The sequence below is a fragment of the Ascidia mentula genome, chromosome 4, assembly GCF_947561715.1.
Source record: "Ascidia mentula chromosome 4, kaAscMent1.1, whole genome shotgun sequence".
Lineage (NCBI taxonomy): Eukaryota > Metazoa > Chordata > Ascidiacea > Phlebobranchia > Ascidiidae > Ascidia > Ascidia mentula.
This window is the reverse complement of record NC_138569.1, coordinates 17683008-17699951: the sequence shown is the minus strand read 5'-3', so window position 1 is coordinate 17699951 and position 16944 is coordinate 17683008. Positions and strand designations below refer to the sequence as shown.

General features: G+C 39.1%; 1 protein-coding gene and 2 pseudogenes across 2 annotated transcripts; 1 reads left to right on the top strand and 2 right to left on the bottom strand.

Moving 5' to 3' along the window:
• Window positions 1-187: 187 nt before the first annotated feature.
• Window positions 188-1097, bottom strand: LOC145899242 (uncharacterized; annotated as a pseudogene).
• Window positions 1098-2398: 1301 nt separating this feature from the next.
• Window positions 2399-9850, bottom strand: LOC145898217 (uncharacterized; annotated as a pseudogene).
• Window positions 9851-11314: 1464 nt separating this feature from the next.
• LOC145897635 (uncharacterized) lies at window positions 11315-16611 on the top strand. Of its 2 annotated transcripts, XM_082986017.1 has the most exons (9): window positions 11315-12002; window positions 12057-12928; window positions 13077-13243; window positions 13405-13528; window positions 13807-13863; window positions 13987-14079; window positions 14158-14191; window positions 14608-14775; window positions 15006-16611. In XM_082986017.1, the coding sequence occupies exons 1-9, from the start codon at window positions 11642-11644 to the stop codon at window positions 15263-15265; spliced, it is 2136 nt and encodes a 711-aa protein (XP_082842143.1). In that variant the 5' UTR covers window positions 11315-11641; the 3' UTR covers window positions 15266-16611. The 2 variants fall into 2 exon arrangements, with proteins under 2 accessions (XP_082842143.1, XP_082842142.1); XM_082986016.1 differs by having other exon boundaries at window positions 11315-12928.
• Window positions 16612-16944: the final 333 nt, after the last annotated feature.

Genomic DNA, 16944 nt, shown 5'->3' with positions numbered 1-16944 from the left:
AAAATTGCAGTAACTTTGAGGTAACTAAGCTGGATACGCAACTAATGTGTCGAAGGATTGATCTAGCATAATTTCACAAACAAACAATAGACAAACAATATGTAGAAAATTTAAGAGGATACTATTTCACTTTGTTTAGTTTAAATTATGTTTCCTTGTTCACTCGAATAAATGCAAGCAAATTTGATTATAGTTTGAGCAAGACCAGAAGTCGACCGGTCAGTTCTTCCATCTGATCGTCTTCACATTTCCACATGAACTGTGGAAAGGTTTTCTTTTCAATAAATTCGATCTGTTTGGCGGAAACCATGTCGACGAAGACTTGGTCACATGATTCGAGAAACTGTCGGTTCACTTCACTCACTCGTTGCGTCAGAATGACGTGGCCACCTTTGCGAAGTACACGGAATGCCTCCTAAGGTGCAATGGTTTTGTTCAATAACAAAATCAATAAAAGTAAATAGCACAACAAACAAGAAGCTGATATATCAACAGTATATCTTGCTTAAAATCAAACAAATGTCATTTTAACAGGGTGTGACGTTCTTTCACAAATGTTATACCGGTATGCAGTCTTCACTGATTGTGTTGGGTCCGAAAGATCCACCGGCTACCACGAGATCAAACTTTTCGTCTTCAATGGGCATTGGGTTGCCAATAGTTATGTGGTGGATTACAGTACAACTAAATATATACCTTGAATTTTTTAAACAAAGAGACAAAAGTGTCCAAGGGGCTTACTCGAAAATGTTTTGGGCTTGATCCAACATATTTTGTGAATAATCAACGCCGACCATTTCCCCGTTGTATCCACGGGCGCGTAGGGCTTTGCCTACTAGACCAGTACCTTGCAGAAATATAAGTTTTAGTTTCATATGTATTTGTTTGACGACCATGTATCGTCGTGCTATCTCTGCACACTACATAGTAAGAAAATAACTATTACCAGCTCCAAAGTCCAATATGGACCATATTTTCTTATCCTTATCAGTTGCGATGCGATCTGCTGCATCACAGATGACATCGGGACCAGTATAGTGCAACTGCTTGAAATCTTCGTCATAGTTGGCTGCCCAACTCTCATAGTGCTGCTGCATCGCTAAAAAGCAAAGTTTTCTGCTGTGGGATGTCTGAACATTTTGAACTTAAAGCTAGTGATTGTCACACAGACATATACGCTGACTTACATTTTAGGTTAAGGTTTCTAAATACAAGATATAGATTTTAAGTTTCTGTATTGCGCAAAGAAAAATCTTTAAGCGACGAAACAGTTGATTTGAGGCACTTCTTGTGCACTTCCATCAATATAATGTTCCTCAAATTTGGTTTCACAAATAACCTTGTTTGTTTGCTGGATATTTTGTGTGAACATTAATAAACGTTTCCTTGGTCGTATCTTCAACAGGTAGTTTCCACTCCATACTCAGCGGTTTGCCCTTTTTTTCGGTTGTAACAAATACAAGGTTTGGAACAAAAGCAAAATATCGCCTTTTGCGCACTAGTGAAAGGAATCAAGCCTGTCTTTGTCACTGCTAGCAAAAAAAGCAAAAAATAACTCTAACAAATCGGTTTATTTCGCGGTCTTAATGACTTGCCCAAAACTTGTCACAAGGTGATATGTTACACCTCGCGGAATTTAATCCACAACTGTGTCTTGTACCACCCCACCCTTTACTGAGATAAAGGCCAGATACAGTCAGCACACACGTCACAGAACCGACTTGGTAGTTTAGGAAAAAAATATTTTATTGTATGTAGCTGACATAAAAACGTTTTATATTGCGCTTATCAACAAATTGAAACAAGTACATGTACAGCACAGCACCTCGCAAATCGCACAAAGCATGACAAGTTGTGTTCGTTTTGCCGAACACCTACACTTATTACTTCATGTTTGTAAGTATGTAATTCATAATTGCTACACACCTGAGCAAACACTTTTCATTTTTCGAAACTAATACCGAGCGATATGGACTCGTGGTCTTGTGCACAGCATTTGTTCTGTGAACGTTGTAACTATAATATCCGTAACGAGGTTTCCGTTGCAATGTAACACCAGGCCTGTCGGCGCTCTTTCCGAGAACATAGAGCAACATATACACGAGCTGTCTTCAACAGCGTTTCGATTTAACACGTGATGGGCCATTTTTTGACAAATAAACTGATAATGCTATGGTAATTGATTTATTGCAAAGAAAGGCTGTCAAAGCAATTACGCAGCACTGGTTTACTTTCAGAATATGCGCAAAAACGCAGCTGCAAACTCGTCAATCTTCTCAATTTCTAGATTTTTAGAAAGAGTACAATTAAACAAATTAAGGCACTATGCAGAAATAGTAGAAAGTTTTATTTTGGAGGTCGATGTCTGTTTATCCACACCAAATGTAGGCAAACTTGTTTAAAGTTTAAGCAACACAAGAAGTCGTCCGGCGAGTTCCTCCATTTCTTCGCCTTCACATTTCCATGAATACTTTGGAAAGGATTTCTTCTCAACAAGTTTTATTTGCCCAGCTGAAATCATGTCCTGAAGAATTTCATCGAATGATTTGAGGTACTGACGGTTCACCTCGCTTACTCGTTGCGTCAGAATGACGTGGCCGCCTTTGCGAAGTACACGGAATGCCTCCTAATAAAATTCAAATCATTTTGTTGAACGACAAACATTGCAATTAAAAACATAAAATATCCATGAGAAATAATATAACCATAAAATAGAAGTCAGTTCATAACAAAAAGCTTGCTCGAAACGAAGAACGATTAAATATAACGTATGACTGAACGTTCTGCAAGGAAAGATATATGTCACCGGTGTGCAGTCGAGTCCGATCGTGTTAGGGCCGAACGAACCTCCGACCACCACAAGATCAAACTCTTCGTCTTGGATGGGCATCGGGTTTGCGACAGTTATGTGGTGGATCAAAGTACAACTAAAAGTATGTCTTGGTTTTATGCAAATTTCTTCAAGTATTAGAAAGACCTACTCGAAAATGTTTTGGGCTTGATCCAACATATTTTGTGAATAATCAACGCCCACCATTTCTCCGCTGTATCCACGAGCGCGGAGTGCCTTGCCAACCAGACCAGTACCTTGCAAAAAAAGGTTACAACCAAGAAGTGATCCCTTTGTCTCATGTTTATTTTATATGCCAACAATGAAAGTAAGCCGGAATTGTCCGGAGCGGCTTTCGTCAAAAGTCTTCGGTATAAAGAACTCAACTGCCGTTGTGCCCCAAATAGCGAAAGAACGTAATTGTAGTAAACTTTTTCACTAGTTTGAGAAATATCGCCCATCAGTATTTGTAAACTTTCGGTAGTATTTTTAATGTAAAATTATTCGTTCTGTTGCATGGGTAAAACACTCCAATTTCACCACTGGTATATACCCGTACGTTTTATTTCGACTACAATTGTGTTACTGCGGTTGTTCATGGTCATGCCCACACGCTGGTTTCGTGATAAAATACGAATTCAGCCATTGTTGAAAATAAAGTGGATATTTATACAGGTTTGTTGCATGCAACAAACATATGCATATGGGGTGGATTTCAAACATGTCGAAAAGTCACGTCGTTGGCTGGTTATTTAAATCACAAAAGGGCCAACAGCCTGTGCAGTCACCAAGCTGCGCTAACTAGAACTACTTCAACGTTGTTTGTTCGATCGATATTAGTTGGACCCGAAAGAAACATTTTTGTTAGTATTTTAACTAAAGTTGTGCGTTACATCAATAATAACATTTGCATTTGTTGGTCGTCGCTGTGACACGGACCTGTTTACCATCGAGCTTTCCGAAAGTATTTCATTTTGTAGTACCAAACATCTACCATACAATAGCATATAACGACGACGACCTTGTAATGTGGTATATACACAACAAAGAGGCAACAAAAATTACCAGCACCAAAGTCAAGTATTGACCATGTTTTCTTGTCTTCTTCAGTTGCAATACGACTTGCTGCATCACAGATGACGCTAGGATCGTTGTAGCGCAACTTCATGCAGTCTTCGTCATAAGTTGTTGCCCAGCTATCGTAGTGGCGCTGCATCACTGAAAAAGTCATGGATAAGTTTAAAAATATATGTGCGCTTTAGCCAACACCACTCAATCCTATACACATTAAAAAGTTTAACAACCTATTGCTGACGTTATTTCGAGGCATTTTGTCACACACAATTTACATCACACAATACCCCGCGAAATCAGTTTTGCAAGAAACCTTGTTTGTCTGTCGGATATTTTGTTTGTAGATTAACAAAAGCTTCCTTAGTCGTATCCTCAGCAGGTAGTTTCCAATCCATAGTCAGCGGTTCCCAAATACAAGGTTTGGAGCAAAAGCTTGTTCGTTTTTTTTTAACAATACTGAGCACTATACGCTATTTACGCACTAGTGACGGGAGTGAGCCTGGCCTTTGTCACTGCTAAAACAAAAGTAAAAAAATAACTCCATAAATCGGTGTTAATTCACATGACTTGCTCAAAACTTGTCACAAGGTGTTACACCTCGCGGAATTTAATCCACAACTTTCTCTTGTATCGCCACCCTTTACTGAAATGGAGGCCAGATATCACAGTCAGCACACACGTCACAGAACAGACTTGGTAGTTTGAGAAATAATACGGAATACACCCGCCTTGACCGTTATAGTTTATTATATGTAGCTGACATTAAAACTTTTTATTCCAAGTACCCATAGCGCTTATCAACAAATGGAAACAAGTACATGTACAGCACTTCGCAAATCGCACAAAGCATCACAAGTTTATACGTTTTGCCAAAAACCTACCCTTATTTTTTATGTTTGTGCGTGTGTAATTCGTAATTGCTACACACTCTAACTAATACCGAGCGATATCTGCTCGTGCTGTTATGGATAGCATTTGTTCTGTGAACGTTGTAACTATAATATCCGTAACGAGGTTTCCGCTGCAATTTACACCAAGCCTGCCTGCACTCTTTCAGAGTACATAGAGCAACATATACACGGGGTGACATCAGCAGCGTTTCAGTTCATCACGTGATGGGCAACTTTTAACAAATAAACTGGTAATGCTATGGTAATGGATTTAATGGAAAGAAAGGCTGCCAAAGCAATTCCGCAGCGATGGTTTATGACACTGTGCAAAATACACAGAAAATTTTAGGCCAATCCCTTTTTATCCACACCAAATGTAGGCAAAATTGTTAAAAGTTTTGAGCAACACAAGAAGTTGTCCGGTAAGTTCCTCCATCTCTTCGCCTTCACATTTCCATGAATACTTAGGAATGGATTTCTTCTCAGCAAATTTGATCTGTTTGGTGGAAATCATTTCCTCGGTGACTTGATCAAATGATTATTCGAGGTATGGGCGACTTGCCTCACTCACTCGTTGCGTCAGAATGACGTGACCGCCTTTGCGAAGTACACGGAATGCCTCCGATATAATGAAAATAAGTTTGTTTAGTGAAAAAAGAGCACAATAAAAACAAAATATACTTAAAATTGGCACAAAGAAATAAAAACACACAAAAGCTTGCTTAATGAAATATAACAAAAACCTAACAGAATTGAACGGCGTCTGACAAAAGCTGTAGAGGTAAGCAGTCTGGAGAGATGGTTTTGGGTCCAAACGACCCTCCGACCACCACAAAATCAAACATTTCGTCTTTGAAAGGCATCGGTTATGTGGTGGATCAACGTTAAGCTGAATGTTTGAATTTTGTTTTCACCGCCTTATAATTTAAACATTGAAGTTGAGGGAGCTTACTCGAAAATATTTTTTGCTTGATCCAACATATTTTGTGAAAAATCGACGCCCACCATGCATTTCCCCTCTTCATCCACTGCATGGCTTGTTGACCAGCTATCGTGGTGGTTCTGTATAACTGAAAAAATAATGGCTAAGTTCCGCACGGGCAGTTTTGTACTGCATAGATCACCTCGTGGAATGTTTCATGACTTGTCACATCACTCATTCATCCACAGACAGTCATTATGCGTTTTCTTTGCAACCTGCGCTGGCGATTGTAACATATTATTCAGATTAATGTACAGCAATGAACCAGTAATTATAAGTGAGCTGCAGACCATCATCATATGCAGTATCCGTGTGCGCTGGTTAGTCAACAAGACCGCCGCCTGTTAAGTCAAAATAGTGCACACAACTGTCTGTATTGCTCAAAAACTGCACTAAGACACGGTAAACCAAGAAATTTAATTTGTGCCTTAGTTTTGGAAAACGCCACCAGCCTTCGTATTAAGATTTACAAATAACCTAGTCTGTCTCCTGCTGGATATTTTGTTTGAAGATTGTAAAAAGCTTCTTTGGTCGTATCATCAACCGGCAGTTTCTACTCCATGCTCAGATCTTTGGTTTACTTAGAACAACAATAAAGTATTACTGTAATGTTTCATGCAATGGCAGGAAAAAGTGGCTGATCCAGCTAGGCTGCAATGACTGGGCTGCCAAGCCTGCAAACCTAATAAAGTATTACTGAAGCTGAATTTTTATATATTGAAAGAATGTTCGTGACGAAATGTTCGCAAATAACATTCAACATTTGTTTTTGCAAAGACACGCCTCAATGAACCTGGTGGGACTACAAGGTTGCTTCCAAGGGAGTTAAATAGGTCTTGAGATGCTATAGTACAAAAAATGGGCGAAATACATATAAACGTCACCGATACAACGCAAACGTTTTAATATCAGCCATCTGTCTGCAGCTTATACACAGTTTTAATATCAGTTTGTGGACGGTTTTTCTTGTTTGTGTGGGCTGTTTTGTTAATATCCTGGGAAGTATGCGTCTGTATTCGTTCTGTTAGAATGATAATTATATGAGTTGTATCCGGTAATGTAACGAATTTGTAGATTTCTTGCTTGGATGCGTGTCCTTACTTCATTATGGTTGAAATATCTTGCCTATGTACCAGAAAACGCTTACAGTAGAGCAGCACTGATGAAGTATTTGACTACATTCTGAAAGCTGGCGGACACCATAAATTGTAAACTAATTAAGACTTTTTTTTTATATATGCGGTTGCTCTTTCACTATGGTTTCGCTAATATTTCGAAAACTGTAAAAAACCATTTTTCAGGCGCCCTCGAATATAAGCCGCAGCACGTTAATTATGATATAAAAGTTTTGTGCCCTAGCGTTTTCATTAAGTCTGTTAATCAAAAAATATTTGGCAGACATATAACATTTGTACCATAACAGGCAAGGTAGTATGCACAAGGGCGGGCGTGAAGGCGAAAGTCTAAGAAACTTAAGTCGGAGACCAGGTATCGGTGTAGCATAAAACAATAGGCTGCCCAAGCAGTGCTAACGGTAAGAAAAAAGTTACAAGTCGCTGGTTACAATTGGATAGATACGGTATATAATAATGGGCGGAAATCCCAAACGGGTACGCAGAGGACTTCGATTGTACCCAAATTTTGGTTGGTGGGGACATAATATGATTTGTCCTATCTAACGAATCAATAATATTTAATGTTTGCAAATCCGTAGCTAAATTTACAATTTATGTCGTAGTATAATGACCTTGGAGTCATCTAGTATTGTAACAAAGTGTCATTGTTTGTGTCCTCCATTCTAAATGTTACGCATTATTTTTCTTATATATATTTACTAACGATTATCTACTAAAGCCTTCCGAATGTGCGGGCGTGATACCAGAGACTACTAAGTTAGTACCAATGCAAAAACGTACGTACAAGACACTTAAGGAAAAGTTGTGCAATGCCGACCATGAACCAAACAAACCACAAGTAATTTTCAATGGAGTAAAAATAAAAATTGTTGATTCGCCCAAAGTAGAATTTTCAGCGAAATGGGAAATTGGGTTAAAACTAGAAAAAAGTTTATTTAGTTTTTTACAATGGGGTGAGCATTATTTTTATTTAAGTGTGTCATTTTGATTTCTATAATCGCTTGTCTGAACCGCACCACCTTGTGGAAACAAAATTATAGTCGTCATTATTTTTGTTTGTTTATTTGTTTGTTTCATTAGAAGTGTAAAAGTTTTTCATGTGGTTTCCTAGAAAAATAGCACTAAATATACAAACCGTGCTTCAAGTGTAGGTAATTTTTTTGTCTTTATTTAGTAAAATGACATCCTGTAGTATTTAATTGGAATTTCATTATTTGATAAGTTTTTAAAAAATACCAGAGGGATGTTAGTTGACAAAAAAAAAATCGCCAGTTAACAAAAGTTTGAACGCGCGTTACTCGGCCACCTTACGAGGTAGCGCCATGATTTTTTCACACGATACAGATCATAGGCTGATCTTTCCAACGATACCAAAATTATTAAAAAAAAATATATTCATATTTGGTTATTAATATCATATGCGTATTATGACATAAGTCGCGAAAACAAGATTCGCTTCGCTAAATTTTAAAGCATAACATTCTACGCGCTAAACCCTTTCAAACGATATCAAAACTTTTGAAAAATTCGCTGGGGCTTGTACAGAAAAATGAATTTATATTTTTGAAATATGAAAAAATATCGATTTTTCCCTAATAACTTTTTTTATCGTTATGGCCCAAGTTTCAATTTACAACCATACGAAAGCCCAAAAATCAAGCTTTCCAAAAATATTAAACATGTCTAAAAACACATTGAGCTGCCGCTGTACGAGCCGATTACACTTCAACCCTACACCCCCCACTGTAAACACGGTATAGGGGTGTTCTGGTGCATACTTTCACCGATAAATGTTGCTACAAAGCGAGTCGCAAGCTTTTCTTTTGCACAAACAACCTTATACCATCCCACTATCGAATGAAATCAAAGTTGAATCAATTCCGTCAGAGATGCTATGCTAAATCCAACGATTACTTACTCAAACCCGACCGTCGCCCGCCGCTTTTTTAAACCGCCAAGCCATATGTATGGGCGTCACGTACTTTCGCCGATAAATGTTGCTACAAAGCGAGTCGCAAGCTTTTCTTTTGCACAAACAACCTTATACCATCCCACTATCGAATGAAATCAAAGTTGAATCAATTCAGTCAGAGATGCTATGCTAAATCCAACGATTACTTACTCAAACCCGACCGTCGCCCGCCGCTTTTTTAAACCGCCAAGCCAAATGTATGGGCGTCACGTACTTTCGCCGATAAATGTTGCTACAACGCGAGTCGCAAGCTTTTCTTTTGCACAAACAACCTTATACCATCCCACTATCGAATGAAATCAAAGTTGAATCAATTCAGTCAGAGATGCTATGCTAAATCCAACGATTACTTACTCAAACCCGACCGTCGCCCGCCGCTTTTTTAAACCGCCAAGCCATATGTATGGGCGTCACGTACTTTCGCCGATAAATGTTGCTACAAAGCGAGTCGCAAGCTTTTCTTTTGCACAAACAACCTTATACCATCCCACTATCGAATGAAATCAAAGTTGAATCAATTCAGTCAGAGATGCTATGCTAAATCCAACGATTACTTACTCAAACCCGACCGTCGCCCGCCGCTTTTTTAAACCGCCAAGCCATATGTATGGGCGTCACGTACTTTCGCCGATAAATGTTGCTACAAAGCGAGTCGCAAGCTTTTCTTTTGCACAAACAACCTTATACCATCCCACTATCGAATGAAATCAAAGTTGAATCAATTCAGTCAGAGATGCTATGCTAAATCCAACGATTACTTACTCAAACCCGACCTTTGCCCGCCGCTTTTTTAATCACGCTGCCGGTTGCGTCTATGTACATTATATCACGTTTAGTGCGTTCGTGGAAAATCTCTAACGTCTCTTGCGACCACAGCATGATACTGGGAGTCGAAGTGACATGCTGCAACGTTCCGCCCAACTTTCCTTTCACCGCAACGCCGTCGACCTTTTGTTCATTCTGCATAATCGCAAGCGCTTCTAATTCCTGTTTGGACGGGACGCCTATCCTGATCGCAGCGTTTCGAGCCTTTTTTAACACCTCCTTGGATGGCGCGTCATCCCTATTTCCTGATTCTAAGACGCCAGGTTCAATTTTTTCGAGCATACCAAGGTACGTTAAGCGGGGGCAATTATTCGTTACAAGTTGTTTAACTTTTTCCAATCTTAAACCTTTTAAATGGGTGGATTTTGTTGTTCCTGTTGGATGAACAGGAATTGATGAATAGTTTACTGTAAAATATTTTTTATCCAAACAAACCAAGTCGATAGATGCCACACAGTGACAAGTCCCGAATGTGCACCGAAATTTGCTGTGAAAAAAGCGGCCCGTTTTTTGCTTGACATACCATCTTTGCTCCTTTGCCGCGAAAGAACAGTACGGATTACTGTCCTTCAATGCGCGTCGAATGATTTCCGGCCATTCCTTTCCTGTACAATATCTACCTTTAATACCTTTACTAATATGATCGAACTCGTCTGTAGTTAAAGTAAAACTTGCACTCTGTGCGAAAGTGCTCGGAGACCAATGCGCGTCGCGGTTTAACTCGACAAACTCATCAACATCGCACTCGCCGAATTCATCGCATTCATCGCGCACATCTGTCAAACCTGTTACCTGTTCGTTTACACCTTCCGATTTGTTCAAACATTCCACAACATCAACCAAATCCTCATCACACACATCAGCAACATCCACGTTATTTTGACCCCCATCACTTCGATAGTGGGATGGTATAAGGTTGTTTGTGCAAAAGAAAAGCTTGCGACTCGCTTTGTAGCAACATTTATCGGCGAAAGTACGTGACGCCCATACATATGGCTTGGCGGTTTAAAAAAGCGGCGGGCGACGGTCGGGTTTGAGTAAGTAATCGTTGGATTTAGCATAGCATCTCTGACTGAATTGATTCAACTTTGATTTCATTCGATAGTGGGATGGTATAAGGTTGTTTGTGCAAAAGAAAAGCTTGCGACTCGCTTTGTAGCAACATTTATCGGCGAAAGTACGTGACGCCCATACATATGGCTTGGCGGTTTAAAAAAGCGGCGGGCGACGGTCGGGTTTGAGTAAGTAATCGTTGGATTTAGCATAGCATCTCTGACGGAATTGATTCAACTTTGATTTCATTCGATAGTGGGATGGTATAAGGTTGTTTGTGCAAAAGAAAAGCTTGCGACTCGCTTTGTAGCAACATTTATCGGTGAAAGTATGCACCAGAACACCCCTATACCGTGTTTACAGTGGGGGGTGTAGGGTTGAAGTGTAATCGGCTCGTACAGCGGCAGCTCAATGTGTTTTTAGACATGTTTAATATTTTTGGAAAGCTTGATTTTTGGGCTTTCGTATGGTTGTAAATTGAAACTTGGGCCATAACGATAAAAAAAGTTATTAGGGAAAAATCGATATTTTTTCATATTTCAAAAATATAAATTCATTTTTCTGTACAAGCCCCAGCGAATTTTTCAAAAGTTTTGATATCGTTTGAAAGGGTTTAGCGCGTAGAATGTTATGCTTTAAAATTTAGCGAAGCGAATCTTGTTTTCGCGACTTATGTCATAATACGCATATGATATTAATAACCAAATATGAATATATTTTTTTTTAATAATTTTGGTATCGTTGGAAAGATCAGCCTATGATCTGTATCGTGTGAAAAAATCATGGCGCTACCTCGTAAGGTGGCCGAGTAACGCGCGTTCAAACTTTTGTTAACTGGCGATTTTTTTTTTGTCAACTAACATCCCTCTGATTTAAAAAATGGCTGATCACATTTTTCCAATTGTTTCAACCACACCACCTCCCCTTGATTTTGAAGAGGATGACGATGATTTTACAGACTTTACAGAGGCACAAAATCATTGGGCAACAGAAACTAGTGAAGATTTTACTGATTGTCCATTACCAGAAGTCAAGCGGTCACCAATCGATTCACCTGTAAAAAAGGTTCAAATGGATTTTGAAAAGAATTTGTTTCAGCCTGTACAGATAAAGGAAAATTTACCCCACTTTGCCGACTCAGTTACTGAGAACAGCAACCTTGATACGAATGGTGACATAAGCTTTCCAAATGATGTGCCTAGTTTATTTAATGGAAATATTCCTCAAGATAGTTTTGCAAGTAATGGCTTGGGTAACTCAGTGGAACAACCTTATCTTAATAATAATTTTTCAGCTGTTGCAAGCGATCTTACAGAAACTGCACAGAGCCAAAAGTTTGAACCAGAAAGGTTAGACTGCAGTGATGAATCGATATCGTCTGATCATTCACAAAGCTCAAACAGTGAGTACGAAGAGCCTCAGCCTACATTTAACAAAGAAGAATTAAATGAAAAATGTGGTGAACAACAAGAAGCTAATAGTGCTGATAGGACAAACTCTTCTGCAGTAAGTCTTGCAGAAAAATTTTACTCTGCAAATGATTTGCTGGAGGTTACAGCCCCCAAAACTAAGACACTTCCTGATGCAGGTTCAAAATCTGAAAACGAACTAGTATCAGAAAGTCAAAACTTGCACGTTAACGAAACATCTTTATCGGAAACGACAGATAATTTTGTCAATGCCATAGAAGGTGAAAGCCAAATTGAAAATGATCCTTCAGTGGAATTTCATATCCAAAAAAGTGAATCTGAAAGTGAAGATGATTTTGCAGATTTTTCCTCCTTTGCTGTTGCGCCTTCATTAAATCCAGTTACTACAAAAGAAGCAGATGATGATTTTGCAGACTTTGCCATTGCTCAAAATAATGTCAATTCACAAGCTGAATCTACAAACACTTTTGCAGAACTCAATAATGAGGAAACTACTGAGGTGCAGGCAGTGGACAATAATGGATTTGCTGAATTTTCTGAAACTGGTTTTTCAAAACCAGACTCGACCTTTCCAGCATTTGATTCTACGCAAAATGAAAAAGATGATGAATTTGACCAGTTTGCAGACTTCAAAACAAATGAAAACACAGAAGATGATGATGACTTTGGAGATTTCTCCACTTCAGCCAATGTGGAAAATGCAGCTTTTCGCCAACCTGTTGCGGAGGAATCATATGTAAATACAAACTTCCTCTTTCAGTTACATTTATTTTTTTATTCGCCTACTGCATATTTATATTTATTACTTACTTCAGTCTAAAATTTACCCAACTTAAGATGCAACTGTAAAGTAAAGCTATAACAAATATTAAACCCTTGTTCAGCATCACCCAGCTGCTAACTTTGGAAAGTGGTTTTCCTTTTCCAAAAGAGAGAGTGATGAAATAGACATATTTCCCATACATAGTCAAATGGAAGACGACCTACTGGAAATTTTTACTGTATTAGATAACGTTTCCCAGCAGAATTCCAGCCATAAAAAACCTGAAAAGTAAGAAAAAAAATGCTGATAAATAATCTTATTAGCTAGAGACATTTTATCAATAAAAGTTGCCTTGAAAAGCATGTTTCACCTATAAAAATATTAACAAACATCCAGGTTTACTGGATTGCAGGAATTATTACACACAAATTGTTTTTCATTTTGTCAAGGCCCTCACAAATTTGGGACCTCTTACAAGACATTGACAATGCTATAGCTCTCAAGTTCTTGTGGAACCAGTCAAGTCACCATCAGCATCTCATATCGTCCTTAGGAATAAGGACACAAAATGTTGTAAGTAATTTTTTGCTATTACGTTATCTAGCTTTTGGTATTTGTCAAATAAAAACTTCCCCACAAAAAGAAACAACTGCCATGCAAAAACCTATTTTGCAAAATTTGTGTCACAGACTACATACATTGTTTCTGAAATTTGTACTACAGTAGTATATGCATGAATGCTGTTTATAATCTAAATGTTAGAGTGTTTAATTGCACGAGCCTGGGTGTCCCGTGTGTGTGTGTGTGTTACTGTAAACCAGGTGTCACTAGCAGTTTGAACATTTTGACAGCTTTTCGGAAAAGCAAGCAAACCCTACTATGTCCCGACCTACTATGCAGCTGGCCTGGTAAGTAACACTATTTGTTTAGTGTTGGTAATTTCTAGATTGTTTCGTTTTTTTCACCCGTGGTAGTTTAGCTCCTCTGGTATGCAATCCACATCCTTTGCCTTACCCTCATACTGCTTTCAGGGAATGTTGGAACCTGGAAAAGAAATGATCAAACCAATGTCTGCAGCAGAAAAAATCACAGCTGTGTCACCAATAGAGAAAAATTTTCCACCTGTAAGAAAGATTTAATATTGGCATGCATGTGTTTTGTCAATGTTGGTTGACTATTTTTAAAACCTAATTGTTATTTAGGATGAAAATTTGAAGAGTTGGTCCACGGAAACAGGTATGAATATTTAGTTGCCTTAATTACGAGGGCAGTATTTAGTTCAAGTTTAAACCTGGCCTTTTGTCGTAGCAACACATTCATGTGTATGTGTTGATGAAATTATCCAGTTTGTAAAACATACACCCATGACAACTGGGTTGAATGAAGTTATCTTAATGGATGACTTCGAATGGTAGTGCTATCTAATTATGTTATAGTGATAAGTTACTACTCTTATATAGTATTACAGAGAACTTTAACAAATGTATCAAACTTTTGTAAATAGGGCAGAGCAGTAAATGTAGTTAGTAGTTGTGTAACTAATTTAATATATACTTGTAAACATGTGCAAAAGGCATTAGTTTTTCAGATGTTCAAGGATGCCACAACGCACTCTTTCCTTTCTAATCTCTAACCTTTTTTTTGCATGATAGCCAATAATGGTGTAGTGAACGGTGGCCATGCATGTAGCAGAGATGCCAATGGTGGGGAAGTCATGGGCAACAGCACTGTGTTAAACAGTGTTATGGATGCCAGTAGCATTAATCTTGACATGCTTAGCAACACTGTAAAAGGCCATGGCCCCACTGGCCCGGTAGCAGGTAGAAAATCTGTTTAGTTTCTATCGTTTTTGTGTATTTTTTTCTTACATGTTTATCATAGTTTTTTTATTAAAACAGTGATAGTACCTAGTATTATAAAGAGTAGGTATGTTGAGTACCTTCCAAACTGTTTCAACTGGTCCTTTAAATCCACTTACATGAACTGAAATCCGTGCACTTGCAAACGAGCTACAAGAGACAACATATGTATAATCGTGTAACACTTATAGAACAAGATAAAATCGATCCCGACTTGTTGGAGCTAGCCAGGGACGTTACTCCCGACCCCGCGGCGACAAAGAAGGCCGACCCTCTTTCAAAAATCCTCGCCACACTGGGCGTGTCTTCGACCGGTTCGAAATCACCCGATGAGGACGAACATTTAAGCGACGAAGCCAAGAAGGTTTTGAAAAGGCTTCCAGAACTTTCCTACATGAGGTCAAAAGTTCTCATGTTTCCTGTTGGCAAATCTTCCAACTTGCACCATTAGCACTTACAGCCTTTCGGTCTGCAGGATACGACGCCGGAAACGAACCACGTTAGATTTTAATGCCCGGTTTCTCGCTTGTATACTGTTGTCTTGATGGGGAGTCTACGTGCATAGCACTGTGAATGTTGAAAGACATATAGTAACAACCGGAGGCGCTTTTACAACTATCAAGGTAGTATAAATAGTAAATCCCCAAAACGCTGCTCTTTCTCTTTAACCTCGAGGCTACGGTTTGCTGGAACAGAACAATAAGGTACACTCGTTAATCCCCGCCATACATGACCTTAATCACAGGCTTAGCTCTCCTAAGAACTTTCACCATTTAGATTTTCAACGGGCGTGGTTTTAGTTCCAGCAAGAATTTAAAAGCGAGTCATGAGACCAAATTCGTATATTTTCTTGTATATTAGCTTTATATTCGGTCACAGAGCTTGCGTGTTGGCTTACATATTTTGTACCCCCTATTATTTATCCTTCTTTCCATCACGCGAGCTATTAGCAATTTATTGACCTCTATCTCTCTATGTGTATTCTACACCTTTTATTGTGGTACCCAGATAGTTTTATTCCGTATTCACAACCGCATGTCGCCTCTGCTGCTCGCGGAGTTTTAGCCGATTTCTTAATACGTTCTATCTTCTTATTCTTCGTTCAATGTCAAAAAGTGAAATTTTGCACCTTCAAACACTGGTAATGTGTTTTTCATTTCGCATTAGACGACACTACGCAAAGCCTGGTAACATACCAATCTCACTGCAAACCGCCACATGTGTTTCGGTCGGCTTATTTCTTATCCAGAGAATTGCGCCAGACGTTGTGCAATCCCCAACCATCAATGTGGTTATCGTTTTTGTTGCTGTAGCGCCCACTGTGTCGGAACACAGCGAGTGTAAAATAAAAATTCGCGTTTTAGATCCTGGGCGTTGGCACGATTGTGCTGTCCACACAATTTGGCATGTTAGAAATGTGAGCGGCAAAACCATCCAATATACTTCAACCGCCTTGAACGCTGTTGAAATCTTGCTAAAATTTTGGGTAGGACATCTTCGTATGTGCAAAATTCACCTGCTGTTTGTCAGCCTTACAGACTGAAGAAGCCAGCCTCTTTGGCAGGTTCCAGTTTCATATCTTCCGTACCCAAAAACCTCATGGCACTTAACTGAACCGATTGCGCTTGGTGGGGCCCTGCATCGGCTTGTATCTAGCCGCTGGGTGGTAACATGGTGCACTTATAGCCGTTTTGCGTTCAAAGCCTTTCGACACGCGCTCCTAGATTAGCCTCGCAGACTTTATAGTTGGTAGTGTGGTGTCGGGCATTTGTGGCGTTTCTTTTGTGCTTTATTTTCGCACAGCGTTGATAATAATAAATCGTTTATCCGCAATTTCGCCAGCTTGCTGTTTCGTGTCGAAGTGGTCGCACGCGATGGTAAAGATGTTGCACGATCAACAGACGATATGCAAAAAAGGTTAAAGCCGAGCTCGTCAGTAAAAGGATTAATTCTCGATGCAAAATATGTTTCGTCGACGTGGTATATTCCCCCAACCGCCGATTTGTAGAGAAAGTGATTTTTCCATGAACCAACCCAGTTTTGGTGTGAGACACAATGGCCCACAACACAAATAACTGCACCTGATGTTATGTTCAAATGGTATGACTAACTCATCATCAGCAAAATTCC